At 42.7% G+C, this 25,700-nt stretch overlaps 1 protein-coding gene across 1 annotated transcript; it reads left to right on the top strand.

Annotated features, from left to right (window-relative positions):
• Positions 1–880: 880 nt before the first annotated feature.
• ANKRD13C (ankyrin repeat domain 13C) lies at positions 881–25,009 on the top strand. Its single transcript, XM_031604322.2, has 13 exons — positions 881–1,474; positions 7,434–7,475; positions 10,376–10,480; positions 10,806–10,891; positions 11,780–11,825; positions 12,952–13,018; positions 14,493–14,637; positions 15,385–15,516; positions 16,429–16,590; positions 17,291–17,370; positions 18,823–18,921; positions 19,534–19,634; positions 20,901–25,009. The coding sequence occupies exons 1-13, from the start codon at positions 1,114–1,116 to the stop codon at positions 21,029–21,031; spliced, it is 1,557 nt and encodes a 518-aa protein (XP_031460182.2). The 5' UTR covers positions 881–1,113; the 3' UTR covers positions 21,032–25,009.
• Positions 25,010–25,700: the final 691 nt, after the last annotated feature.

Raw genomic sequence — 25,700 nt, 5'->3', positions numbered from 1 at the left:
ACTGGACCTGAAAGGAATCAGTTTGTAGCTGAGGGAGCTGGGCTTACTGAGCTTGAAGAGAAGGCTCCAGAGGGAGCTCATTGCTGCCTTCGGTACTTGCGCAGAGCTGATAAACAGGAGAACGACTTTGTACGTGGGTAGACAGGACAAGGGGGAATGGCTTTAAGCTGAAAAAGAGGAGATTTAGGTCAGATGTGAGGGGGAAGTTGTTCACCCAGAGGCGGTGAGGCCCCAGCAGTGCTGCCCAGAGCTGTGGGTGCTCCATCCCTGGGGGTGCAGAGGCCATGGATGGGCTGCGGGCAGCCGAGCTGGGTGAGGGGGAGAAAAGCTCAGAGCAGGGGTGGGATGGGGGGCTTTGGGCTTCCTTCTAACCCAAGCATCGTGTGATCCTACTTTCAGAGAAAACTTTTGCCATGGACTGAGAATCTGGGTTGCTGCGATGGCACTACAGGCTGTGGTTTTCTCCTCAGCAAACCCGCGTGCCTTCCTTCCTTTGGAAATGCAGCACTTCAGACAGCTGGGACGTGGGTTTGCGGGTTTGCAGGCAGGCGCTGCTGGCGGTCAGGCACTGAGTGGCACGGGCTGCTCGCCCCTGGAGGGGCTCCGTGCCGTGGCACTGGTGTGGCACCAGGGGACACGGCCGGTGGGCACGGTGAGGTGGGCTTTGATTGGACTTGGTGAGCTCAGAGGGCTTCTCCAACCGTGACCACTCTATGATTCTACACCCGTGAGGTAACCCCACCAAGGCGGCCAGCAGCCGCGCCCAGCTCTGCCCGCTGCGGGGCGCCCGCCCGCCCGCGCTGACACGGCGCTCAGGGGCGGCGTCCCGCCGCCGTCTCGCGGTGCCGCCAAGTCTCGCCCCGCGCCGCGCCTCTCGCGGGAGTTTCCGGCCAAGATGGCGGCGGCGCCGGGCCGTTGAGCGGGCCCCCGCGGGCGGGAGGCATCAGACGGAGGTGGGCGGGCGTCGAGCTCCTCAGCGCCGCGGCCGTTTGAGGCGGGGGATGCCGACGGGACGGGACTCGCCGCCGCGGCTCTGAGCGCCTCGTCCCTCCGGCCGCGGCCAGTCTCCCGGCGGGGTCCCCCCCCTCCCCGCCCGCGGGGCCGCCGCCGGCGATGACCGGCGAGAAGCTGCGCTCGCTGCGCAGGGACCACAAACCCAGCAAGGAGGACGGGGACCTGCTGGGGCACGGCGAGGAGGAGGCGGCCGCCGCGCCCGGAGCCGTCTTCACCGGGGGGCGCGGGAGCGGCGGCAAAGGCGGCCGGGCCGGGGGGCACCGCATCTTCAGCAACCACCACCACCACCAGCAGCGGCTGCCGCTGAAGGGCGGCCCGGCGGGCGGCGGGACGGGCCCGGCCGCGGAGCCCGAGCGGAGCCCCGCGCACTTCCCCGTGCACGAGTGCGTCTTCAAGGGGGACGTGAGGCGGCTGTCGGCGCTCATCCGCACGCAGGGCATCGGCCAGAAGGACAGCCACGGTGAGCGGCGGGCGAGGCCGTGCTCGGGGCTGCTGGGGGTGGACTGTGCTGCCTGCCTGCCTGCCCTCGTGCTGCCTGCTTTCCTGCCTGCCTGCCCTCCTGCCTGCCTGCCCCCCTGTGGAACTGCCTCAGGAGCCCGGGCCGGACCCGCGGTGCTCACCGGGCCCAGCAGCACCGCTTGATGCATACGTTGTCCGTTCTGCTTTGTGTGAGCTGCTTTTTCCTTCGTCTGTCATGTTTTTGGAGAGTTTCGTCAGCCCTCGCTGTCTCATTTCTGCTTAGCTCAAGCTCTCATCTCTTCCTGCTACAGGAGGTTGTGAGGCACAGGCTGTGGTGCTGCGCTGCACGGGGGTGGGGGTCACAGCCCTGGGGGTGTTTGGAGCCGTGGGGATGTGGCACTGAGGAATGTAGGCATGGGGTCTGGATTGGGGGGCTCCAATCGTGATGGTTCTGTTTTTAATTGTTGTGCATTTATCTTCCCTGAGGTTTGAGTGAGGTTAGCTGTGCTGGGAGTTGCAATGAGCTCTTTCTGCACAGCAGTGTGGCTGTGTCTCGTATCACCAGGGTGTCCTGGAATTTCACTAATAGGAACGAGTGCATGCTGCTATTTGTGTTGTCCTGGAAGAACTTCCTCTTACAAAGTCTTGCTTCAGACCCAAAGATGTGTTTGTGCAAGAACGCCTTTTCTTTTTCTTTTTTGAAGTGTGTGAACTGTCACCTGTTTGCTTTTAGGGATGATGGGGCTTAGGGGACACTTGGGAGTGGTGGCTTTGACTGTTGGTGTGGAATTATCTTTAGGTTTTCCCCAGCTTAAACAAAAATTTTATATATATGTGTGTGTGTGTGTATATATATTTATATATATAGCTTTGGGATTTGAAAGAAGCAAATCCCAGAAGATGTAATCTGCTTTTCCTACTTGCTTTGGACAGAGAAGCAATAGTAACAGAGGTAGAAAAATGAGCCTCGCGTTACTTTAAAATGTGCAACTATTCGAAGACTTGATAGGGCGTTTAAAAATGATATGTTTAATTTGGGGGATGTTTTACGTTGTAAAATAAATTAGCCTGCCAAGTCAGCTGAAGTTTCATGGTTAGCTTTTGTCTGTGTGTTTTCTGCCTTTTTCCAAAGTAAGGTGATACGCTTCTGCAGGAGGCTGTAAGTCATCCTGCATGTGGTGTCTGGGCAAGTTGTGATTAAAGGGTAGAGTTACTCTCTTTTTCTGATGATGAGATAAGTGTTCCCTTTGTTTTACTTAATTGTACTGTGTAAAAGAAAACCAAACAGTAATATAGGGCAATCTTAGGATTGATACGATGGGAAAAATAATATAATTAGAAATTTAAAACTATCTCCATGATATTATAAAGCACTCTGAACCACAAACTGATGAATGCTGGAGTAGCTCACGGCTCAGTTTCCTCAACTGAGATAGGAAGGAGCATTTCTTACAACTGTCATAACATTTTTCTAAGTAGCCTGCTATAAATATAGCTACAGATATATTTATCCTGTCATCTTCATTCCAAGAGTTGCAGCAAAGTCTGGTAGAATGAAAGCAACAGGCTTGGAAAGAAACCTTCTCCCTGTATGCCTTCTGCTGCTTTCTTCCCTACATCTCTTCCAGTTCCTATCAAATGACTCATTGCTGTAGCTTAGTGTTTGTACTTTGAAGGCACTGATGACCCATCTTTGCTGAACTGCAGTCTTCAGTGTCTATCACAAATGTTGATACCATCTTTTTATGTATGTTTATATACTTTTAATAGTATATATGTATTTTTTTAATGAACTTTTCTTCATTTTCACTACTGTTTACAACAGGAACAGTGTGGATTTCTGTCCCATCTTCTTCCAAAGTTCTACTTTCACTGTTCTCTTGTCCTTAAATTAAAAAAAAAAAAAGGCAAACCAACCAAAAACCCACAAAAAACCAAGCCAACCAATCCAAAACAAAACCAGAAACCAGCAACAAAACCAAACCCTTGGTGCCTTGACATACCGAAGGCCTGACTGCTACTTCCTTGTTATTGTTTTCTTCCTGCCTGAATCCATCTGCCACTTGTTTACATATTTGAATTGTGAGTTATTTGGGGTAGATAACTTCAGCTTACAATTCCACTCAGAAGTAAGCCTGAAGAATCCTAGAGCATGATAAGGAAGTGACAGAGAAGAGGAACAACTTCTAGTAACAGTTACTATTTATAATTCACTTCCATTTTTAGTGAGCGGTTAAGTAGAAAAGCCACGTCCCATAGAACGTTAGACTGGTGGTGTTCTGATAAAACAAATGCTGGCTGTATTAATAAATGGGAGAGCTAGCCAGGCTGCACTCTGAATTAACCTCAAAAAAAGTATTTCTCGTTGGTAAGACCAGTATCATTATTCTGAAAGGCAGGAGCTTGTTTATGTTTTTAGATTACTTTTATTTTTGCTGTAACACACATTTAAAAGCTTAAACATATTTTCAGAAGAAAACAGTTGTTTCTGAAATAGATAAATTTTGCTGAATTACTATCAAAAAACACTCAGCTGCCTCGTAGGTGTGCCAGGTGTCTACATGACTGTGTATAACTTTTAACCTTTCATTAGGGAAGTACAGATGGTTTTTGTTGCACGGCCTGGCTGGAGACCTGCAGGACTTCAGGCACTGCTGTATCACTGCTATCTCAGGTTAAGGCCTTGTAGGCTACTCAGCCTAAACTTGGGCAGGGAAATGTAAATGCTGGTTTCTGAAGCTATGGACACTGAAAAAACCTTCTGTAGATGGAAGGGATAAGTGAGATTTATTTCTAAGGTGAATCAAGCTGTTGTCAAAAAAGAAACCTAAAGGAGAAGAAATTTGGTTGCAACTTTTCAAGTGTATCCATGTACCTACAGATATCCACCTGTAGTAAGTCTAGAAACAATCACATCAAGTTACTGTTATATTGCAGTGAAGTCATCAGAAGTGTACGTCAGCCTCTTAATAAGAAGAGTACTGTAAATAATTACAGCTCTATCACACAGGTAAACATATCACAGTGAAGCTGCACCCTCTTTTGTCTTAGCAGAAGCTGTCCCTTGCAGAGCCACGTGTGTTCCTGGCACTTCCTGTTGTGATTATGCAGCAGTTCACCGAACGCCTCGAGCTGTTACAGCTGTCCTTGCAGCTGTAAGAAGTGGAACTCCCCTCTCCTACCCTCGTGCTTGTTCTGGCAGACGCCAAGCTTAAGCAACTAAACATGATTTGTGGTTTATATTCTAGGGTTGATGGAGCTGGAGGTTGTAGCATTATAGAATTCCAGTGGGATGGTTCCACTTGAGTCCTGTAAATGCTGGTGCTACTTAATTCATGAGTCTTGAGTGCTAGAGGGAGTGTAATTGTGTGGCTCTGCCCTCGCAGCTGCTGGGGCCGCATATACACTTCTAGATCCCCAGCTTTCCTGAAGGAGGAGCAGTGAAATGTGCCTGCTGGCCAGCCAGGCTTCTGAGATGAGATCTCTGGGAAGACTTTGGCTGTTGCCCACTTCTGAGCCAGATCAGCACTGCTGCCTCTGCTTGGGGGTGTTGAGTGACAGTGGCTGGATGGCCTAGTCTGGACACATCTGTCCTGACACCTTTGCCTTCCCTCAGTTTTCCCATGCAGAATGAATGCACTTAAGACTGTGGTCAGACAAACAAGGAGCCTTTCTCTTTGGACAGCTCTTCTCCTCCCTCCTCTTGGAGCAGAGATGCTGAAGATTGGACAGAGGCATTCTGTATACTGAGTAATTCCTCAGCATAATTTCTTTGTTTTGTGACATCTAACCTGGAATAGTTTGAATGGCTTATTTGGTAACTCTGACTTAACTTTGCTACTGGGAAAAGTCATTTTGTTTGCCTCAAAGACCATCAGCAGCTCTACAGATTTATCAGATGTTAAGGAGGATGATTAGTGATGGAACAGGAAGATTCTGCTCTGTGTTTGTTTTTTGAATGTGCCAAAGCTGGCTTTGTTTATCAGTTCCTGCTGAGATGGTAACCATTTGGGGAGAGGATCTGAGAGTGAGACAAATACTCTGTTGCCAGGCCTAGGCCCACAAACATATTTGGGTGCCTGACCTCCATGGGAGTGCTGTTTGTGAAGCAGCAATGGATTTGTGCTGGAATGAAAAGGTGCATGGTTTTGTGGCTGTTCTGCATCCAGTGGTGTCTGACAAGGACTTGTCCTGGGCAGTGATAAAAGGCTGGAGCGATGCAGAGTGCTATAGGAATGGCAGTGTTTCCAGGTGCCACAATGTCCCTCTCCTTTGTGCTTGCCTTGAATTTCCTTCTCCTCCCTTCCCTGAGGCTTTACCTCTCCCTTGGTGCTACAGCAAACATCTTGTTTTATCTCAGAGATGTTGGTAAAGCCTTACACTCCTCTTTGTTAGAGTCCCACTGGTTAAAGACCAGCAAGAAGCATATTACATCTTTTCATCTCCCTCACAAACTGCTTTTTATTTTTCATTCTGGAATTGATAGATTCTAATGTCTTTGCTTTCTCAATTATTGTAATGACTGTTGCTCTGCGTCCTTCTTTTCCTTCCCCACCTTGTCTGTAAGCTTCCTGTTCAGTTTTTGAGTTGCATACTTTTTGGTGTAAAGATTGAATATCAAAGTAAAATCTGTTCCGGAAGAGCATTTTGGAGGTGATGTAGTGCAGCATCCTGCACAAAACAGACAGCATCAAAGTCGGTTCAGGTTGCTCAGAACCTTGTCCAGAGGGGTTTTGAAATGCTGTGATATTGCACAACTGCATTTCCCATTTATCAGCTGAAATGTTCACCACATCTCTCAGGAAGGCTGCCAAACACTTGGTTAACTTTCATTTTGTTGTTTCTTCCCAATATGCCAAGCTGTTGTAGGTATTGGAGCTGTCTGGCTCTTCTTATGCAGTGTTTGAAAGGTGTGGTTTCTTTTGCTATTGTTTTTTGTTTCTTTTTTTGGAAGGCTAATTGAAAACCACTCACAAACTCTGACTTTGACTGCTTGCCTATCTTGATCAGAGATTCCATGATACTGTGGTGTGTTGGTAATTGCTTCATACAGCAATCTATGAATGCTTTGGATTGCATCTTTGAGATGTGCATCATCCTTGGCGTGCAGCAAGTGCTTATTGCTAACATGATGCTGTAAAATACTTCTAAAATCAACTATGTTTGATATAATTGCAAAAGAAACTTGTTTACAAGTAGTATTTCTTAACTTTGCAAGAAAACATTTAAATGGAAGGTTCCTATATCCTTGAGCCCCCAAAATAAAATGTATCAGGATTCTGCTAGCAGCAATAATCCAGAAAAACAGCTCTCTGTACCTTACTGTGCATATCTAAGAGCAGAAGTCTAAAATGGGTCACCTATGGACAGGAAAATACTCATGTTTTTAATATCTGCCAGTAGTCTTGGAAGCTTCCTTTGGAAACATGGCATTGAAGTAACCAGAAGGTGGTGGTGGATGGTTGGGTTTTCTTTAGGGAAATGATTTTTATTCTGCAACATGTCCATTGCTGTATTAGTAAAAATTTTATACTCAGTCTTTGAAAAATTAATAAAATATGCTCCTAAAACTTTAATAAGTGTCATATCTTTGAGTAGCTTTTACCCTAGATATGTCATTCTTTATAAAATATCATATTCCTCAGACCATGAGTACAGAGGTTTGGGTTATTGCCTCCTTGAAGATATAATTGTACCACTTTGGCAGATTTCAAGGTATAATTAAGAAGCTCTGCTGATCCATGAATGTTTCAGCTATATTTATTTTAACAAGTATAATCAAAAACCTGTATGTTGGACTTGCATAGAAACTGCTCTGGTGTATGTGTACCTGCTCCTTTCTTAGGCTGTATAGTTTCTTAATACACAGCATGGGAGCTGTGTGTCCTGACTCCTGAAGGAGTTGCAATGAATTCTGTAACGTTGGACCTAATCTCTTTTTTTTCCCCTTTTTATTTTAGGAAACACTCCTTTGCATCTTGCTGTGATGTTGGGACATAAAGGTTGGTAAAACCTTTGGTTTTGTTACTTTTAAGTTGTCCTGAGAACGTAGAGGCAAAAGTAAAAAAATACAGTTCAATTTTTCTGAATGTGATCTTGTGTTTGAAACTTGTTGAAAGTTGAGGTAAGTAAAGTAAAGGCTGCCCAGATGTGAAAGAGAAAAGTCTGTCAGGAAGGTAGGGCTGCCTGTTAGGCCAAAATCAGGGAGCCAGGCAGGGGGAGGGCTGGGTCGGAAGGAGAGAGTGGCAGAGAAGGGGTTCTGACAGCTGGACTCCTTCGTGAGCCTGGAACAAGAACTAGCTTCTGTCTTATTGCAGAGTTAGAAGGACTTGCAATATCATAGAAGATTGAGAAACAAGAAACAGCTTTGAGCAGTGGAGGCAAGCACATTCGTGCCTGTGTCCTCGTGGTGTCCAAACAGGGGTGGGACACATTCAGTCTGGGTAGGCAGGAGTCTTCATCCAGGCAGATCTCTGTTTTAATGCCATTAGCAGAAGTCTTATTATTCCTGTTCATGTGATGGTGCCCTTTTTCTTCGTTGCTTTCCTGGTTAACAGTTTTGCTGTGGTTGTTACCAATCTGCTCATTAGAGGTCTTGAACCACCCCTGTTGGCTTTTTCTCCATTATGAATGAAAATATTTTCTAGAATAAAGTGACTCTGCGAGTGGAAACGTAATCACTTTCCTGCCTTTTGCACATTCCTTTCTTCACCTGATCCAGATTTCTGCCCGCTGCCTGTCTGCTTCTTTGTGTTCCAGGACTGGCTGCTCTCTGCAGGATCCAGGACAGCCTACCAGGCTGTGCTACCTGTTGATCCCTGATGGCTGTCACTCTTTCAGATATCCTTGGGGGACTTTTTTTTTTTTTTTACAGCAGCATTTCAAGGCAAAGGATTCACATTTCTATTTGAAATAGAAAGCGTTGAAGTAGGCATATTTCAAGACTGGGGGAAAAAACAACAACTTGGAATATGATTAAGTCTCCATGACAGTAGAATTCTTTTTCACTACTGAAACAAGAGAAAGAATGCCTTGGTTTTGTCAAGCTGTGTGAGTCCTGCACCTGGTGTGTGGTACGGCTCTGTAGCTGGGTTATTGTTAACTGCAGCGGTATCATATCACTGAAGTACAAATGATTTTGATCAAAGATGCTTCTTTTGATACCAAGTGATAGAAAAGAATTTATCGCCCTTAATTCGGTACACTTGAATACTTTTTCTCTTGAACTGTGGTTATTTTATGTTTCAGCTCTAGGATGAAAAGCCCTTACTGTTCAGTGCTGTCAGATTGCTTGATTATCGTGGCACATAGCATAGCAAGGAGAGGAGAAGCAGTTCTTCCCTTTACTTCTTTCTTCTTTGGCTGCGTATTTGAGATCTTGCTTTGTAGTTTGCCTCTTGGCTTCTTTGTCAGCCATCCCATGTGTAAAGCCCTTAATTACTTGGGATATTTATGGTAAGCCTTTATGTAGCTTGGCTGGAGCAGGACTATTGGTATATGATGTCAAGAACAATACCTGGTTTTCCTGTTTTGACTTTCACTCCTGCTTGGTCTTTGATCCTCTCAGAACCCCAGGACCTTTGCTGCCATGTTAGCCAGTCTCACTGATGCTGATGGTCGGCTTTTCTGGGGATGATGCATGTAGACTGCTTGGGTGCACATAGCAGCATTGCAGCCAGACTTTGGTGAATTGCAGGGTGAACTGGCATCCTGTTTGTTTAACTGGAAATGGGATCTGGCTGGTAAATGCCTGTTCCATGTGAGTGTTGTCATTGCTTTAGGCTCTGTTTGAGCAACTGCAGAAAATATCTCTGCATGTTTCTGGACAGAGTACTTAGGGCTTTTGTTTGTTTACCACAAAGGATAGTGTATTCACCAGTAAAGCATCTCTTCCTTTCCTAACACCACGTTTTCCAGTGACTCATGATTTTTGCATCTTGAGTGACTGGTAAGGTTTCCTGTAACACCTGTAGGCGAAGAATCAGGAAGTCCCTCTATCTGCAGTTCCTGCCCATCCTATTCATAATGAGATGTTTCTTTAGCCTGCAGCTCCCGCTCCATGCTGCTGTATCATCTGCAGATAGGTCAGGTAGATTTTAATGAGTTGTGGTGAGGAAGCTTTCCATAGTTAGAAATGGAAGGACCATTTAAAATGAGGACAGCTTATTCAAAACGTGGAAATAGTGAACCATTTCTTCTCTTCTGAATTCTAAGGGCTACTCCTGATTCTATCATCAGCTTTTATCCTTAGATAGAGAAGGCAATGCAAGTTGAGCTGAGACTGTGGTAGGAACTGGCGTGGTGTTTATGGAATGTTGGTGTGCTCTGTTAGCACAACACACACATGCCAAGAGGCCAGGAGAGCATCAAGACATGCTTTATTGATGCATGGACAAACAACGTAGTGCATGGCAAGTGGAGCTCTGTGCTGCTGTGCTTTATCTATACGCTCTGTTAGTCCTAGGATAACTCTTGCTTGCTGCACAGCATGTAATGCACGTTTTCTAACACTTCAGAGAGAGAGACATTACATAGAGGTGATTTAACAAGCATTTTAAAGTATTTTTTATATAGAGAAGTGAGTGTGTATACACAACAGTACATCTTTACAAAAAGCATAAGGAAATGTTTTTCAGTGGAAATGCTATTGGTTGTTGATTGCCAATGATGTTTTCAGTGCTCATATTTAACAGGAAAATACTATAAATAATTTCAAGAATGCTTTAAAAAATTATTTATAGCTTGAGTTCATAATTTGGATATGTGTTTTGATGATGCTTAATACATTGAATATCCACTAGTTGTTTTATTCTTGTTTCCTTTACTGTTTCCTCTATCATGAATTATGTAATTGCAATACCCATTATGTTTACTGAAAGTAATTATTGCTGCTTTGTTACAGAATGTGCCCACTTGCTTTTAGCCCACAATGCTCCAGTAAAGGTGAAAAATGCTCAGGGATGGAGCCCTCTTGCAGAAGCCATCAGCTATGGAGACAGGCAAATGAGTAAGATCATTGCTGAAGAATTTTCTATATCACATTCAGCAATATATATGCATACCCATGTGTCTTTTTACACATGTACACATGTATTAGTAAATATCTTGACGTAATCAAATACTTTATATTATAAGCCGTTTCTGAAGATTTCCTTCCTACTGTGATCATGAGTTATTTATAATTACTGTAACTTGAAGTGCATTACTTCAAAGTGATGAAATGCTTTATTAACAGCAATTATTTCTCATTTTTTAAAAATCTGTTGCATGACAGCACTAAGCTGCAGTTACCCAAGTAGCACAGTTTTACCTTATATTTAACTTCTGTTCAGTTACAGCACTCCTAAGGAAGCTTAAACAGCAGTCCAGGGAAAGTGTTGAAGAAAAGCGACCTCGATTATTAAAAGCCCTGAAAGAGGTAGGTAAATTGAAGGCAGCTTTGTTGGCAAAAAATGGATTGTGATGAAACTGGTAGCTTTTGTTCATATAGTAAGGATGCTTTAGCAAACTGATAAAAGAAAAAAAGGTTTTTGTCCATTTCAAAGTCTCACAGAACGATGCGCATTCCTAAGATGCTCCCCCCTCAAATTCTAGAAATTCAGTCAGAAAAATGCTTTAGATAAGAGAGACTTTTCTGTCATCTTTTCAACCTGAAAGTCAAAGAATGTGTTTTCAATCTGTGCTTATTTCATTGGTTTAGAAGGCTTCCTTAAATCTCAGCTTGATGAAGAAGTTGCTGTTACATCCTGTCACGAATCACGAATGATATTTTTTGTTTCTTTGTTTAATGCTTGGTAAAGAAAGGGAGTTTTTTTTTTTACATTTAGTTCTCCATCTGCATGCAGCAGCCAGTTTTTCTTAAGCACAGTCAAACAATTGTCAGTATTGACGATTGGGAGTGTATTTCTAGAGTATAAATTGGAGTTTGTATGTGGATACTGGTAGGCGAAACCTGATCCATTGATTCAGACAGAGAATGAGTTAGGTGTGGTCAGTCAAAGCAAACAAAGAGCTCTGTAGGCTTTTAAAATTGGGATTTACAATTTCTTTTTTGTTCACAGCTTAATTGCTTCATAACTTTTTTCCAAAAAAAAAATCATTAAAGATTGGTAGCTTAAATGAAGCACATGTTTAGCATTACTGATTCTGCTTTTGGTGAAGCTTCAGAAATGTTGAATTTCAATTGAAGTTCAACTACTTACATCAGAGGGGGAAGAAGGTATCTTTTTGGCAAAACACAAACTTTGCTTAACTTTCAGCACATTTTTCAGTTGACCGAAATGTTAATATATTCTTTTCATCTCAGCTAGGTGACTTCTATCTAGAGCTTCACTGGGATTTTCAAAGTTGGGGTAAGTGACTGCATATCCCTTTTCATTGGGAGATAATATTATCAGGCCTCCACACACCTGTTCTCTCAAGCTGAGATGATTTGTTTCCAGTTTGTGTTTTGGAAAATTCATAATCGTGTTGTGGAGACTGAAGTTGCAAATAAAGGAGAGACACTTTTTTTTTTTGAGTTATTTTTTTATGACTTTTTCTAGTTTAATTCTGTAATCTAGGCACACAATATGAGATGGGGAGGGAAACAAGCTGTTAAAGAGTATGGTTATAAAAACAAAATATTATAATGCCTGAATCTGGTCATTTGGTGTCACTGCAGAGCAGTGCTTTGAGCAGTTCAGCTGAATGACAGGACTTGTGGCATTTAATTGCTTGGCACCAGCTCCTAGTGGTCGTCTTCTCCAGGAGTATCACCATGCAGGAGGGCATTCCTCTGCCTGCATCATTCCCATGTTTGTGTACTCTCCTGAGGGGAGAAAGGTGCCCTGGGCAGTGTGTTGGTGCTGATCATTGGTGCTCTGAGCGAGCTCAGTTCTGCAGGTGGTCTCAGTTCTTCATGGTGCTGTTTGAAGAAGGAGCTGAAATGCCATTGTGTTTGTTCTTATTGCAGTAAATGGTGCTTTTTAAAATAAGCACAGCTTATTTTAAATATATATATCTCACATATCCAGCTCGTAACACTGAGCTGGCTCTCAGTTCCTCTGGTAGTTTAACCTTTCCTTAGGTTTTAAACCTTAGTGCTTTGGATTTGTCTTCTGCTTGTCTATGTTCTGCTTTAATTGTAGCTGGGCTTTCAGCTGGCATAATATTCAAATAAAATATCCAACTGCAGAATTAAAATTCCAGACAGTTAGAAGTTATTAGAATTCATAAATGGTTTAGTTCATTTAAAATGAGGAGACTTCAAGTTTTATTTTGCTGAAGATATTGTGTACAAGTGTGTATCAGTCCTGCAGTTAGTTAATAGACAAGCGTGACGTTAGTGTGGTTGTGTTGAGATTATGATGGAAAATGGATATGCTGTATTTTTATATTACAGCACATTGAAATTCAAGGTGGGGTGCAGTTTCTCTGCAAGGTACTTTGAGGAAAACTTCATTGTTCTAATTGTCCAATGTCTCTGCCTACTTCTAGTGCCTTTACTTTCCCGAATTCTGCCTTCTGATGCGTGTAAAATACACAAACAAGGTATAAATATCAGGTAAGCACTGATTTGCCATTTGAGTTTACTAAGTCACAAATGTCTGCATGTTGGTGAAAACGCTGGTTTCACTGTGGTCTGAAAGTGATTGCTTGCAAATGCTTGTGAAACACCATTGTGGTGGTACATAGGTGCTTGGAGGCAGGAACTGCTTTCATCTACAGTCCTTTTCCTCTATTAGTTTGAAGTTAGCTTTAATTCTCAAGTCACTTCACATAAAGCAAAACCAGTTCTGTCTGGTAGATAGAGGCTTTTACACAGTTTGGCAATGATTGATTGAAAAACAGGAATTTCATATCTGAAAATCTGTGTTACAAATATAAGTGAGCTTTCAGTATTTTCTGGAGAAATATTGCTGCTCCAGGTTATGTAAAATGCTCTCTGTGAAGGATTCACAGATTCCTGGACTTCTGCTGAGCCTGGCTGTTCAGCTGCCTTAGATTGTGATTTTGGGCTCAGGTGTCTTTTCCCTTTTGGTTCCTAAATTTTAACGAGGGAAAATAAAGTTATGATTCAGAAGACTATAGACATCTTGTTTTCTTACTACAGCTTTTTAGCATAGATAGGTGAACGTAGGTTAGACTTGAGTCCATTGAGACCATTTGTTTTCCTTCTCATTTCTCTCTTCTGCTTGTACAGAGGGGAGTTGTGAGGCTGACACTCCAAGGAAGTAACTACAGATTCTTTCATGAATTCAGAGGCCAATACATGATGAGTATTAAGCAACCACCCTTTAGAACTGAAGTGGCTTCTGAATTCAGGCTCTTTAACCAACTTTACAAAGAAGGAAATACTCTAGCAATAATACGTGTTAGTCGCTAGAGAGATCTTTGTTCTTGGCTCCAGCTCTTCATTTCCAGCTCAGCAGGAACATTTCTTTTCTGTTGGTGAGAGAAAAGAATAACAACAGTAACTGAGATGTTTCAAATGGGGATTGAGGCTGTTTCTTAGTCCTCATTGCAACTGCAATCACATCTTACCAGGGCTACTCAGCTCTGGGGCTGCAGATGTTTGTTGCAGGGAGTAGTTACGTTTCTCAATGTGTAGCACATACTAGCTACATAATTCCTGTAACTTCCTTCTGCTGTTTTTCTTTAGAAAACGTTGTGTGTATATAGCGGATGCTAAAAATACAATATTAAGGTATAGATGGCACTTCTATGAAGTTGGCATAAAAATAGGCCATATTTTCATAGAATCCTTAGAGGCCTCTGAGGGCCATCTAGTCCAACTCCCCATCCAGCTCATGGTAAGCGTAATGTGAAACCTATTGAGTGTTTCTTACCCAACTTTTATTTCTATATCCAGGCTTAAATAATGGAATATTCTATGAAGACTTGAACCTTAACTTGTTTGTGCCAATAAATAAATCATAATAGTAATCAAAAGCTTCTCCTTGAAAGCAGAGCTTATCAATCAACACGTATAACTGTTTATGGGTAACTTCTTTTAATGTTCTGGTGCATTTTCACAGGCTGGACACAACTCTGATAGATTTTACTGACATGAAGTGCCAACGAGGGGATTTAAGCTTCATTTTTAATGGTGATGCAGCACCCTCTGAATCTTTTGTAGTTTTAGACAATGAACAAAAAGTTTACCAGCGAATACATCATGAGGTAAGGGTCTGTGTGAGCAGAGGCTGTGCAACACCTCAACCCTTTACTTTCCATCTGAAGTCTGAATTTACTGAACAAGGTGCACCTCTCCGAAAGACCCAAACTCCAAAGAAATGCACACTGAAGTTTTGTTCAGCTGATACAAGCTTATAAGCTTTTATTTTGAAAAACTGCTTCTTAATGCGATCTAAGAAATCGGGGAGAAATAGAATTCAAATCTGTTGGAAAATACGGTGTCATTCTGGGCAGATAAATATATTTCAAAGTTTGAAGCATACTGCTTATGGTATTTCCTGTGGGCATAATTCAGGGCTCCTCAAGTAGAATTTTCAAACTTGCTTGCCATTGCTTTGCCCCCATTTAGTCACTCTGTGGCCAGTTCAGTTGTTAACAGTGCAAGGGTCTTACTGGGTGGGCCTGTTGTGTCTGGCCAGACTTGTGTTTATAGCTCTATCTGCCAGTCACTTAAGCAGATGGGTTTATATGAAGGGTGTGGCTGGTGGTGAGCCTCTGGGTAAACCACACTTGGCCACGTCCTTTCCATTAACATTAAAGCTGAAGCTATTTGGTAACAAGCTCATCAGAGCTTCCACAAAACTGTTTGGAAACTCAAGAAGTGCTAGTTGTGGGGAAAGTGCCAAAGGAATGTGTTTATTGATTTTCATTTTCTTAAAATTATTTTTAAAAAAGAAAAAGATTGGTCATGATCATTAAATTCTATGCTGTGCTTGGTAATCTTCTTTCCAGGAATCTGAGATGGAAACAGAGGAAGAGGTTGACATTTTGATGAGCAGTGATATTTACTCAGCAACGTTATCAACCAAATCAATCACCTTCACACGTGCCCAAACGGGATGGCTTTTTCGAGAAGACAAAACAGTAAGCCAAAGGAAGTTGTCAGACTGGCATTGCTGAAGGCAAAATAGTTTAGGCAGCCATGTTATAATGTGGTTGGGAAGAAAGGAGGAGTGAAAGGATCAGATGTTCGGGATGGAGTAGAAAAATGGCTTCCCCTGTCCCCACAGTTGTCACTAGTTTGACACTGTGTGTCTTGTGGGCTGCCTGCATAAGAGAATGGTAGCTTGGAAAAAAGTAGCCAACTACAGCTGAAGTGTGCCTGGAGAAACACTGCTGGAAATGGCACTATGTAGATAATGGAAAGTCATCCCAGGATTTACGTAAGAATTCTGTGTGTCCCTGTGACTGTGAAGGATGAAAGCATTCTGGCTACAGTTTGCTTTGCACATTCCTTCCGGTGTTGTCAGTCTGAGGCACAAATTCTCAGGTGTGAAAACACTGAAACACCTGCCTTTTCATGTAGGAAATTGCTTTTTTGAGATAGTTCTGAAGGACTTTGTATTGACTTGGATGTCAGGTAATGTCATTCACCACAGCTTTTCTGCTGAGCTAGTTTTTCAGAGCTCTTTCCTTTTGTGAAATCAGAAATCTATATTCTAAAGTGTGTAAAATACTATGTGTGTAAGTTATCATTTAGCACAAAGTACTGGAGGGGCTTTTAGTGGGATTTCCCTTGGCCACTCTCAGATTCTTAAGCACTCTTCTCTCATTTAGTTTCCATTGATATAAAACACCAGTTACTGGGGGGATTACTCTGTACTATATGTAGGTTGGGGGGAGAGTGATGAGAATTCATATGGTTAGTTGTGTGAATTTACATTAAAACATTTCAATCCTGAACTTACCATACTGCAATTAAATTGTATATAGAAGAATTCAAATGGTTTTATTTAATCTTCTATGATTCTCCAATGTCTAATTCCTTTCTTCTAGGAAAGAGTAGGAAACTTTTTGGCTGATTTCTACCTGGTTAATGGACTTGTATTAGAATCAAGAAAAAGAAGAGAACATCTCAGTGAAGAGGATATTCTTCGAAATAAAGCTATCATGGAGAGCCTGAGTAAAGGTGGCAACTTGATGGAACAAAACTTTGAGGTATACTTACATCATTCTTTTCACTGTGTGAATCATTGCAAGAGAGAATAAATGTAGCAAGATTAATAAATGATATTATTGTTCCATTCTGATGGTAATAATTTTAAAATAATATGACTTGTAAATGTATTCCTGCTCATCTGTTTGTGTATTGTGCTGATTAGTGCTTGTATTGAGACATTTCTTTTCTTGAATATTTCAGTCTTAATTTGTCTGTTAATACAGGAGATGTTTTTAGCTGTGGCAAATCACTTTAATTTCGTTAGACCAAATATTTATTGTCTTGAATGCCCTTCCTGGTTCTTCTTTCAATTACGTTCTCATTTAGCTTCATTAAAACGGATTAAGCCTGTTATTATCACCATGAAGTTGAGAGCTATTCAGAATGAGCCAGACATCATCTGGGAACACGCAGACAAGCCTTTAAAGAAGGGCTGATTTATTTCTGTAAGAGCTTGTGCTTTATTACTTGCCATTCAGGCACTTGAATTAACTGATGAGCTGGTGTGCTGCACCAGCCAGCTTCTGGGTACAGTACTGTTTGAGGCCTGATATCTAAATGGAGTCTGGGAAGGGAGGAGTAAGAGAGAGAGAAAAGCCATGTGAAGTTTCAGCTGCAAACTGAGTGCATCTTTTGAATAGTAAAACTGTAAGAGAACATCAGGAAAGATCAACTGCTAAGATGTGTTTCTCTGAACAGCCTGTCAGACGACAATCCCTTACTCCACCATCACCCAATACCATTACATGGGAAGAGTACATATCTGCTGAAAATGGAAAGTAAGTAGTTTGTTTTATTTCCATGGACAGCCTTAGCTAATTGGTACACTTAGTGTCCACTAGTTCATGAGTTCTTTTTAGTTTGTAGCTGTCAAGGAGCAGGGGGATCTTGCTTTTCATTGCCTAGATATTTAACGTTCTTCTGTAGACTGAAGACACTGACAGCAGCACACGTAAGCAAGATTATTCCATCAGCTGCAGATGAAAATATGCATGTAGGCATGTGCCTGCATCTTGGAATTTCGACTTATTGTAAATACAGACCTCTTAGCTGATGTTTTTAAGAAAGATTTCCTGTCAAGTTCATTTCTGTAATTTGCTGATCTTTTCTTATGATGTAATAAACAGTCTAATTCTCCATATTTAAAAGAAAAGCTTACGACTTAATGAGAGTCAGTGTGCAAAAATGCTCACTTCTGGAATGCAGTGGCATACAGAACTCCTTGTACTAGCCAGGTTTGTCTAGCCAGGTTTGTGCAAGGTGCTCTTCTCTAGGGGTGCAGCAGACAGTTATATTTTCAATTCAGTTATAGTAGCTTGGTTTGTAAAAAGATCCAAGCAGTTGAGTTTACTGCCAAGACTTGAATGTTATCCAGCTTTGCTACATGTGGAAGGACCCAGAAGAAAATGGTAAGAGCTGTGACTCCACAGATGCTATAGGTTATCCTGTAGTCAGATGTTACCAGGGAAGACAACATTACGGTACAGGCTTACTAAAAAGGCACTTGGATTCTTTTTACTGGTTTTCTATTTTATGTATTTGAAATAGAATAAATGTTCAAGCATATTACTATGGGTATGTATGGAACAGTAGGGTATGCTGGAACAGCACAGAAGGATGTGTGTGTCTGTTTTAATAAAAAGAAATCTAGTCATCAATTACCAAAAGGGTGTTCAGTGGAAAATGTAGGTTTCTAGATATTCTTAATTGGAGGACAGTAAGATTTGTTACCTTCTGTCTATTCTGTTACAGAATTGTTTTCTGTTCTGTGTTTTCCATTATTGTCCTCTGAGGACAGAAGAGTAACTTCTCTGCTTCCTCAGAGATTGCTTCCAGCTTAAACTGTGAAACAAACTTTGTGCTTTTTAGTTCAGTTTGATACTTTGCTCACACATAGACTATTTTAATTAATGCCTGAAACCAACTGGTTTATGTATTTCTAGGTAATGGTCAGGTCTTTCTGTAGTGATTATTAATAAAATGTTCACATGGGGTAACTTGAAGATTATTTTCTTTTCCCTGATTCTGACTTGTCTCCAAGGTTAGCAGAACTCCCAGTAATCTAAATTCAGATGGCTTCCAACTCATGTTTACTATGCACAGCCTCTGTTTTATTGTAGAGGTTCTTTACTGAGTTTTTCAAAACCGAGTCTTAATTCTTTTCTTTAAAACAGAAGTTGTAATGAGGGGGGGGGAAACCTGACTTTGTCTTTCCCCCTTCCCCTTTCCAGAGCTCCTCATCTGGGTAGAGAACTGGTCTGCAAAGAAAGCAAGAAAACCTTTAAAGCAACAATAGCGATGAGCCAGGAATTTCCCTTAGGAATCGAATCGTAAGTCTGACTCGTTGGCTCTGGGTGTTTCTTCATGTAACAAGTGTGGCAGCCTGCCTGTGAGCTGCAGAGTTCTGCAGTGTTCAGATCTGAGATTTCAGCAGTTCGGAAATAGTGACCAAAGTCGTGTTGTTAAGGAAGTTAACTGTGACAGTTAGAGCTTGCTGCCGTGTGCCTGCTCTTGGCAAGGCAAAGTAATTGTCTCATGTGATGAGACCTGAGCTGTGATCAGCTGTGGTGTTAACTTGTCACAGTACTCATGTGTCTGATTCTGCAGAATACTAAAACCTTGCCCCTGACAAGTTTCAGCACAAATTTATGTTCTTTAAATCCATACACAACCATATCAAAATCCTTATCTTTGGAGGAGAGGCTGTGGGGCTTTGTGCTTCAGTGTCTTTTGTAGAATGAGGACAAGAGACCCATAGCTTGGTGTTCATTTGTGCTCATACAGCAATGCAATGTGAGTCACTACAATCTAAAAGTGACAGTGCTGATACTGGGGCTCTAGGGACACACAGCAGACATGCTGTAGTTTTTCAGATCTCTTTAATCACTTTGCTCTCTGGGTTATTTTGTGAAATGATTTATGATGTTAATTCTCCTTTTCAGATTATTGAATGTTTTAGAAGTAATTGCACCCTTCAAGCACTTTAACAAACTTAGAGAATTTGTTCAAATGAAGCTTCCACCAGGCTTTCCTGTAAAATTAGGTAAGGTTGCTCTAACAACATTTGTGGCTTTGGTTTTCAGAAAATGTCTGTGCTTATTCATGCAGCGTGCTCAGGAGTCCTGCTGAGTTCTGGAAAAGAACTCTTACATAACAGAGCGTGTTGCTGTAGATGTCAGGGGAACATGGTTATGTTCCTGCAAGGAATGTTTGGTTTGAAAGAGACAATCTGAAGCTCAAAGGAGGACAGTGCTATCAGGAGTCCAGCTCTGTGACTTACGTTTTCCTGATGCTGGAAGGGCTTCATTCTAAGAAGAGCAGATAAGCTGAAGTTTCCTTCCATTAAAAGATTATATTAGTCATGAGATAGGAACTTGATAGCATTTATTATTTTGTTTTCCTCAAATATTATTGGTGATGTACTGGAGGTGAATGGAAGCCAAGCCATTACCTTTGCTGCCAAATGGAAACACATAAAACAACTTACTTGTGGCTATCGATTATTATTATTATCCTAGGATAACCTATCAAAAAGTAATAGTACATTTTGTAAGTGTTACAGGACTTCTTGCCTGCCAGTAAGCTGTCTAAGCTTGAATATTCTGAGCAGATGACATTCCACATCCAATTGCAATAGCATAGTTCTGTTTAGAGCCTGAGCTTTGAATTTTTACTTTAAGTTGTTTCAAGGTAATCCCATTCTAGTAAGGATAATTCTTAAATATTCAATCTCAGTGTAACATTTGCTCTAAAATAGCCTTTTTCATTTTAAAATGCTCACTTGTACGTGTGGGTTTGCTCAACTTTCATGTTGAACGGTCCTTATCTCAACCCAGGAGTTCCTGCACTTTTCTGTTCCACTTCCTCCCCTCTGACTGCAGTGGTGGTGAGCAGACAGCTGTGCTCAGTTGTCTGCCAGGTTAAAAGACAACAGCACTGCAAGGTTATCTTACCTTGCATCACCTGTATTCTAAGAGATCAGTCTGTGTGTTTGCAGTACCTTCATTTCCGTGTTGTTATTCTGCAGTGTGAAAGGAAAGCCCTTGAATTGATTACATTACCCAACTCAATGAAAAACTGTTGTTTCCTTGCTCGGAGTATTTGAGCATGTTCTGAAATAACTTTTTTCTGAAGTACCTCTGTGTTTTTGTTTTTTTTTTTTAAGGAGCTTAGAATTGCCACTGTGTAAAATCTTAGATTTCTACATAATAAGCAGGCCTGAGCATAAAAATCATTAAATAACTGTTGGTAATTATTGGTAAGCCTTTATTTCTCTGATCTTTACTGTGCTGTTATGCTTCCTATCCAGATATTCCTGTGTTTCCCACCATCACAGCCACTGTGACTTTTCAGGAGTTCCGTTACAATGAATTTGATGAATCCATCTTCACTATTCCTGATGACTACAAGGAGGACCCCAGCCGTTTTCCTGATCTCTAATTAAACTGGAAGGTTAATGGTGAATAACAAAATAACAATACCAGCGTACCACAGTGAAAGCAAATGGATGCAAATAGCCCACAGATATAGATAAAGAAGTGGGTGATAAGGGAAAGGGATGAACTTAATAATCCAGAAGAAAAGGGAACGTGCATCAAATGACTGATCTACTGACACTGTAATGGGCATCTAACCTAGTTCCTGATGGACAGCAAGTCTCCTGATGTGTCCTTCACACTTTTATACATGCAGTGCTGCAGGCGTGGTAGTCTGACACCTCAGTGGCCCTGAGGATACTTAACAGCTGTGAGGACTATCATTCGTTTTTAAATTTTTTTACATTTCTTGTTGATACAGAAAGCACTCTTGGACCATTAGCATAAAGGTTGAAATGTCTTAGCTGCATATTAGTCCTTTCCAACATCCCACCCTAATTAAAGATGACCATATTATATTCTTTCAAGCTTTGTTTTCAAGAAGTGTAAACTATGTATCATTCTGTATAGTTCAGTACTTTGAATGTTAGTTGAGCGTAAATTAGGAGGAATGCGTTTTCTGTAGCTGAATGAACCAAATGGTAACCATTAAACGATTGCATTTTCATACTGCAATATACTTCAGAAATAGCATTTGCTCTGCAGGGAACGAGGTACCTCCTGTAGCCCCTCAGTGCAGCCCATTCTGGTGCTATCCGTGTCTCTCCGAAGCATTAATTTTGTCATGTTGGTTAATTTTCCTTCCGTTGGCTCTGCACAGAAGTTCCCTTTAACTGGCTTGGCAGTCCTCCCCGTGTCCATGATGCTGTGTTGATTAGCATGCTTGGAAGTTCACGAGCTAGAAAGTATCACCTTGTTTTTTCTCCTTCTTTCCCACTCACCGAGGAGACTTGCTCCATAACGGGCGAACATCTGCAGCCACTGGAAAGCACGGATGTGTATGAAGAGCTCTTAGAGCAATAGCTCAAGCATCAAGTCTTTGTGTGAGAAAAGGCTTTCCTGGGAGTTAGTTGAATTGTGGTGCACATTGAGTAGGGCTCAATGGAGGATTTTGTTGGCAAATGCTTAAAATGTTTCTAAATTAATTTCTTCCTCTTAGTGGCTTTAATAGATGGGAGTTCCAGTGCTCTGCCTTCTTGAGCTTATTCTCATTCCAAGTGGTTCCAGTCTCCTAATTTGACAGTAATCCAGCTTTTGGTTTGTTAGAAAGAATCTGTGCAAAAGGCTAATGGTGCTATTTGTTTGTATTAAGAGATTTAGATTAAAGTGCTGTGGTGTAATTGTACAAAAATGTAAATATTTTGAAAATTATATTCTTTGTGCACTGTAGTTAAAACTTTTTCTGGAAGTCAATAGAGGTAAGTATGAAAATTTATTACATAAAGTCCCATGGCTGCTTAGTAAAGGTACCGACCTGACTCACCGTGCAGGTGATAAATGAGTTCTCTCATCACAAGGCAATAAGAGCTGACTTGTCAGGGCTGTGGAGGTGTGTCTGGAGGAGACGTTCAGAGCTGCTGGCATCTGTCTGTCCAAACACAACGGCTGCTCCAGAGAGGTGCAGAGTCTGCCCTGTAATGGAGTCTGGGTGAAGCACTGTCAGCAGCACATGGGACATCTGGAAATAGGGAATGGAGGCTGATCCTCATCCAGCATCCTGTAAGCCTTCAGGTCTGACAGGTGGGTGGTGCTTACGGACTGACGGAGGCACTGCAGTGGTTCAGTATCCAAGGGAAAAGAGGGAAAAAGGGAAATGGATGATTGTCGTTATTCAGTACTGTATTTGTAGTAGATGTTGAACATTCAGTAGGAATGATAAGACTTGTTCTGCCAAGTCATGATGAATTCCTTGCAGTGTTTTACATCTGTGCTACAAACCAACAGCACCTCAGCTGAGATCCACCCTGCTGAGCCGGGCTGAACGTATGGAGGGGCCGATTCCACAGCCTGTGTGGGAGGGAGGGATGTGTGTCAGCGGGGCCACACTATGCTGTGCCCTCCAGGTACCCAATGCCAAGCAGGTTGTGGGGGAGGTGCTGCTGGTCAGGTTTGGGGCAGGTGTGGAGCTGGGGTGGCTGTGGGCGCTGCACAGCAGCGTGAGTTGCTAAGAAATTTGAGCAGATGCAGAAAAATATTACTACATAAAAAGTGAATGTCAAAATCTTATTTTTTTTTTCTGCAGTATCACAGGGCAGGAACTGTGTATTCTGTGTTAGTTTGTGTCTCCAGTTATTCCAGAGTACTGCAGAGCTTGCTGGCATAGGAAGGGGCCCTCATACCCAGGGTTGGTGTTTGAGGTGATGTAGCAGCTGCAGCGGATTCAAGATGTGAACAAAGAAACAAACACTTTCAGAGTAGCCTTGTGTGGGAAGGCAGGTCCTGGACATCTCTGTGCATAGAGGAGGCAGTGCTGACTTCTCGTGGTGAGCTTTGGGCAGTGTCAGTGCTTTCCTGAGCCCTGGCTGCAGATCTGCTAGTTCTGGTTTCTTAACCTGTGTGATTATACAATATCTTAAGGTTTGCAGAAGCTGTTTGTAGTGGTGGCTGTGTTAGGGTTTGCCCTGATGTGGGTTGGACACCGATTTTGTTGAGGGAAGTCCCTCTGTGTCACTGCAGTGAATGCACCTGGCTGCTTTTGTTAGCCTGAAGCTGAAGGAGCTGACTCCGTCCGCTTCTCTTTTCCACCTCAGTGACTGCCTTTAGGTTCCTGCGTCATCCTCGTTAAGTAAGAACTGCTGAACTGTTTCTCGGTGCGTTTCCTTCCAACGTTTGGTGATGTTTTCTACCCAAGACATTCCTCTCCGTGAGTTGCAGGGCACAGCTGAGGCTTATGGATGCTGCTCCATCCCAGCACTGAGGCACAGCCCCGTGCTGCGCGTGCAGCAGTGCTGGGGCACTTCTCCACCAGGGGCTGCACCCACACTGATGCCAACGTTTTATCTAAGCTGGTGTTTTGCTCGGGAGGGCTCTGGGTGCTGACACAGTGAGCAGCACTGCAGAGCTCTGCACCGCTGGGCCGGCGCTGCTGGGGGTGAAATGGTTCTGGTCTGCACAGAGCCTCAGTCCACAGCTGTGCTGTGGGCGACTGCTTCTCATCTCCTGTTTGGAATTCTGGAAAATTACCTTTTATAGCAGGATTGATTTAGCAGAGCTTCATTTGTTTCCCTTCACCTTAAGGCCCTGTTGGGCATTAAGGAAGGTGTGGTCCCCTTTAGGATGAATACATATCCCAGGCGGTCTGCTGCTTTCACAGCACAGAGCCCGGCACCCCCAGCACTGCTGCACCGAGGTCCTCAGCAGGGCAGTGCTGAGCCCGTGCTGCTGAGTGCTGAGCAGAGGGGAAGGCTCTGCACACCCTGCTGTGGGCTCCACCTCGCCCTGCTTCTCTCTGATCTCAACGCTGCTTTTTTATGATGGCTGTGAGATGTTTTTATGAAAATCTTCAAAGACAGCCACTGATTTTGGTAAACTGAAACAAGAAATTGTTGCAAACGAATTCTAGGGGTTGTTTCTTAACCAAACCGTTCTGCTGGTCTTCCAAAACATTGCTTTACTTTGTGGCAAAGGGAATGTGGCGTTTTCTTTTTCCTTTGGAGGAGCTGCTGTTCAGATCACTGTACTCACTTTACTGCAGTTCTTGGTTTATGTATTGAAATGATTTGTTACAAAACCCTCTGGATGTATTTGTGCTGGAAACCCACGTGGTTGATATTCAGAGCAACTGTCCATTTTTTTTTACACGTGTTTGTTCTTGGTTTGTAATTCATGCGAGGATAACTGCGTTATTTAATCTGTATTAACAAATTTCCTGTAATGCTGCAGTTTCACATTTATTTTCCTTACAATTTGTAATTACCATGGAAACAATGTCACTCTTTTTGCTTTTTACTAGCTGTCTGGTCCATGTTTTTAACTTACCTTCACTAATAGTACTTTTTTGTTGTATCATTTGTTAGAATAAAGACCAAAACATGCTGTTTGATTCTGAACTGCTCAACCTGTGGCCATGGCCTTTTACTCTCCCTGCGTGGCAGCGTGCGTGCGGGCCAGGCAGCTCAGAGCAACGAGGTGATGGGAGGAGGAATTTTGCCCCGTACCGGTCAGATTTTAAATAAAACCCTCCATTTTTCATCTAGGATTGTTTTTCACCATTTGTGGAGGTTTGAAATGTTACTGACTGCCTTGTGCGCAGTGCAATAGCAGCGGTGGTGAACCTGGAGCAAAGCTTCCAGCATTCCTGGGGGTGAAGGAGCTGCGAGAGGGGACCTTTCAACTTCATTTATTGGTGTTCAGTAATTACATGAGTTTTATCTCCTAAGTCCAGGACTACATCCACAGTGAGATGTGACAACGGCTCTCCTGGCGGCCCACAGTTCTGAGACAGCTGACTTCTACCACCCATTTATCAGAGGTCAATGGAACTCGTGTTTAGAGAACCCCAGTAAAATCATAGATTCTGGTCAGCTGTGCACATGTAGGCTTAGTGGTTGTGTTGTAGCAACAAAAGCTGTGTTGTACCTACAAGCCTGACTTCAGCTATAGCCAAGTACACTCAGGTTAAAATGGATGTGGCAGCACTCGCTGTTCTCTCGGGCCTGACCTTTCAGGTAGACAATTGGCAACAGTGAACGTAGGGCAGAGCAACATGTTCTGCCCTTGCATGGAAGATATTC

The sequence above is a fragment of the Phasianus colchicus genome, chromosome 9 (assembly GCF_987193195.1).
Source record: "Phasianus colchicus chromosome 9, bPhaCol1.hap1.1, whole genome shotgun sequence".
Classification (NCBI taxonomy): Eukaryota; Metazoa; Chordata; class Aves; order Galliformes; family Phasianidae; genus Phasianus; species Phasianus colchicus.
The sequence above is the reverse complement of the archived record's forward strand: the minus strand, read 5'-3'. Positions and strand labels throughout refer to the sequence as shown.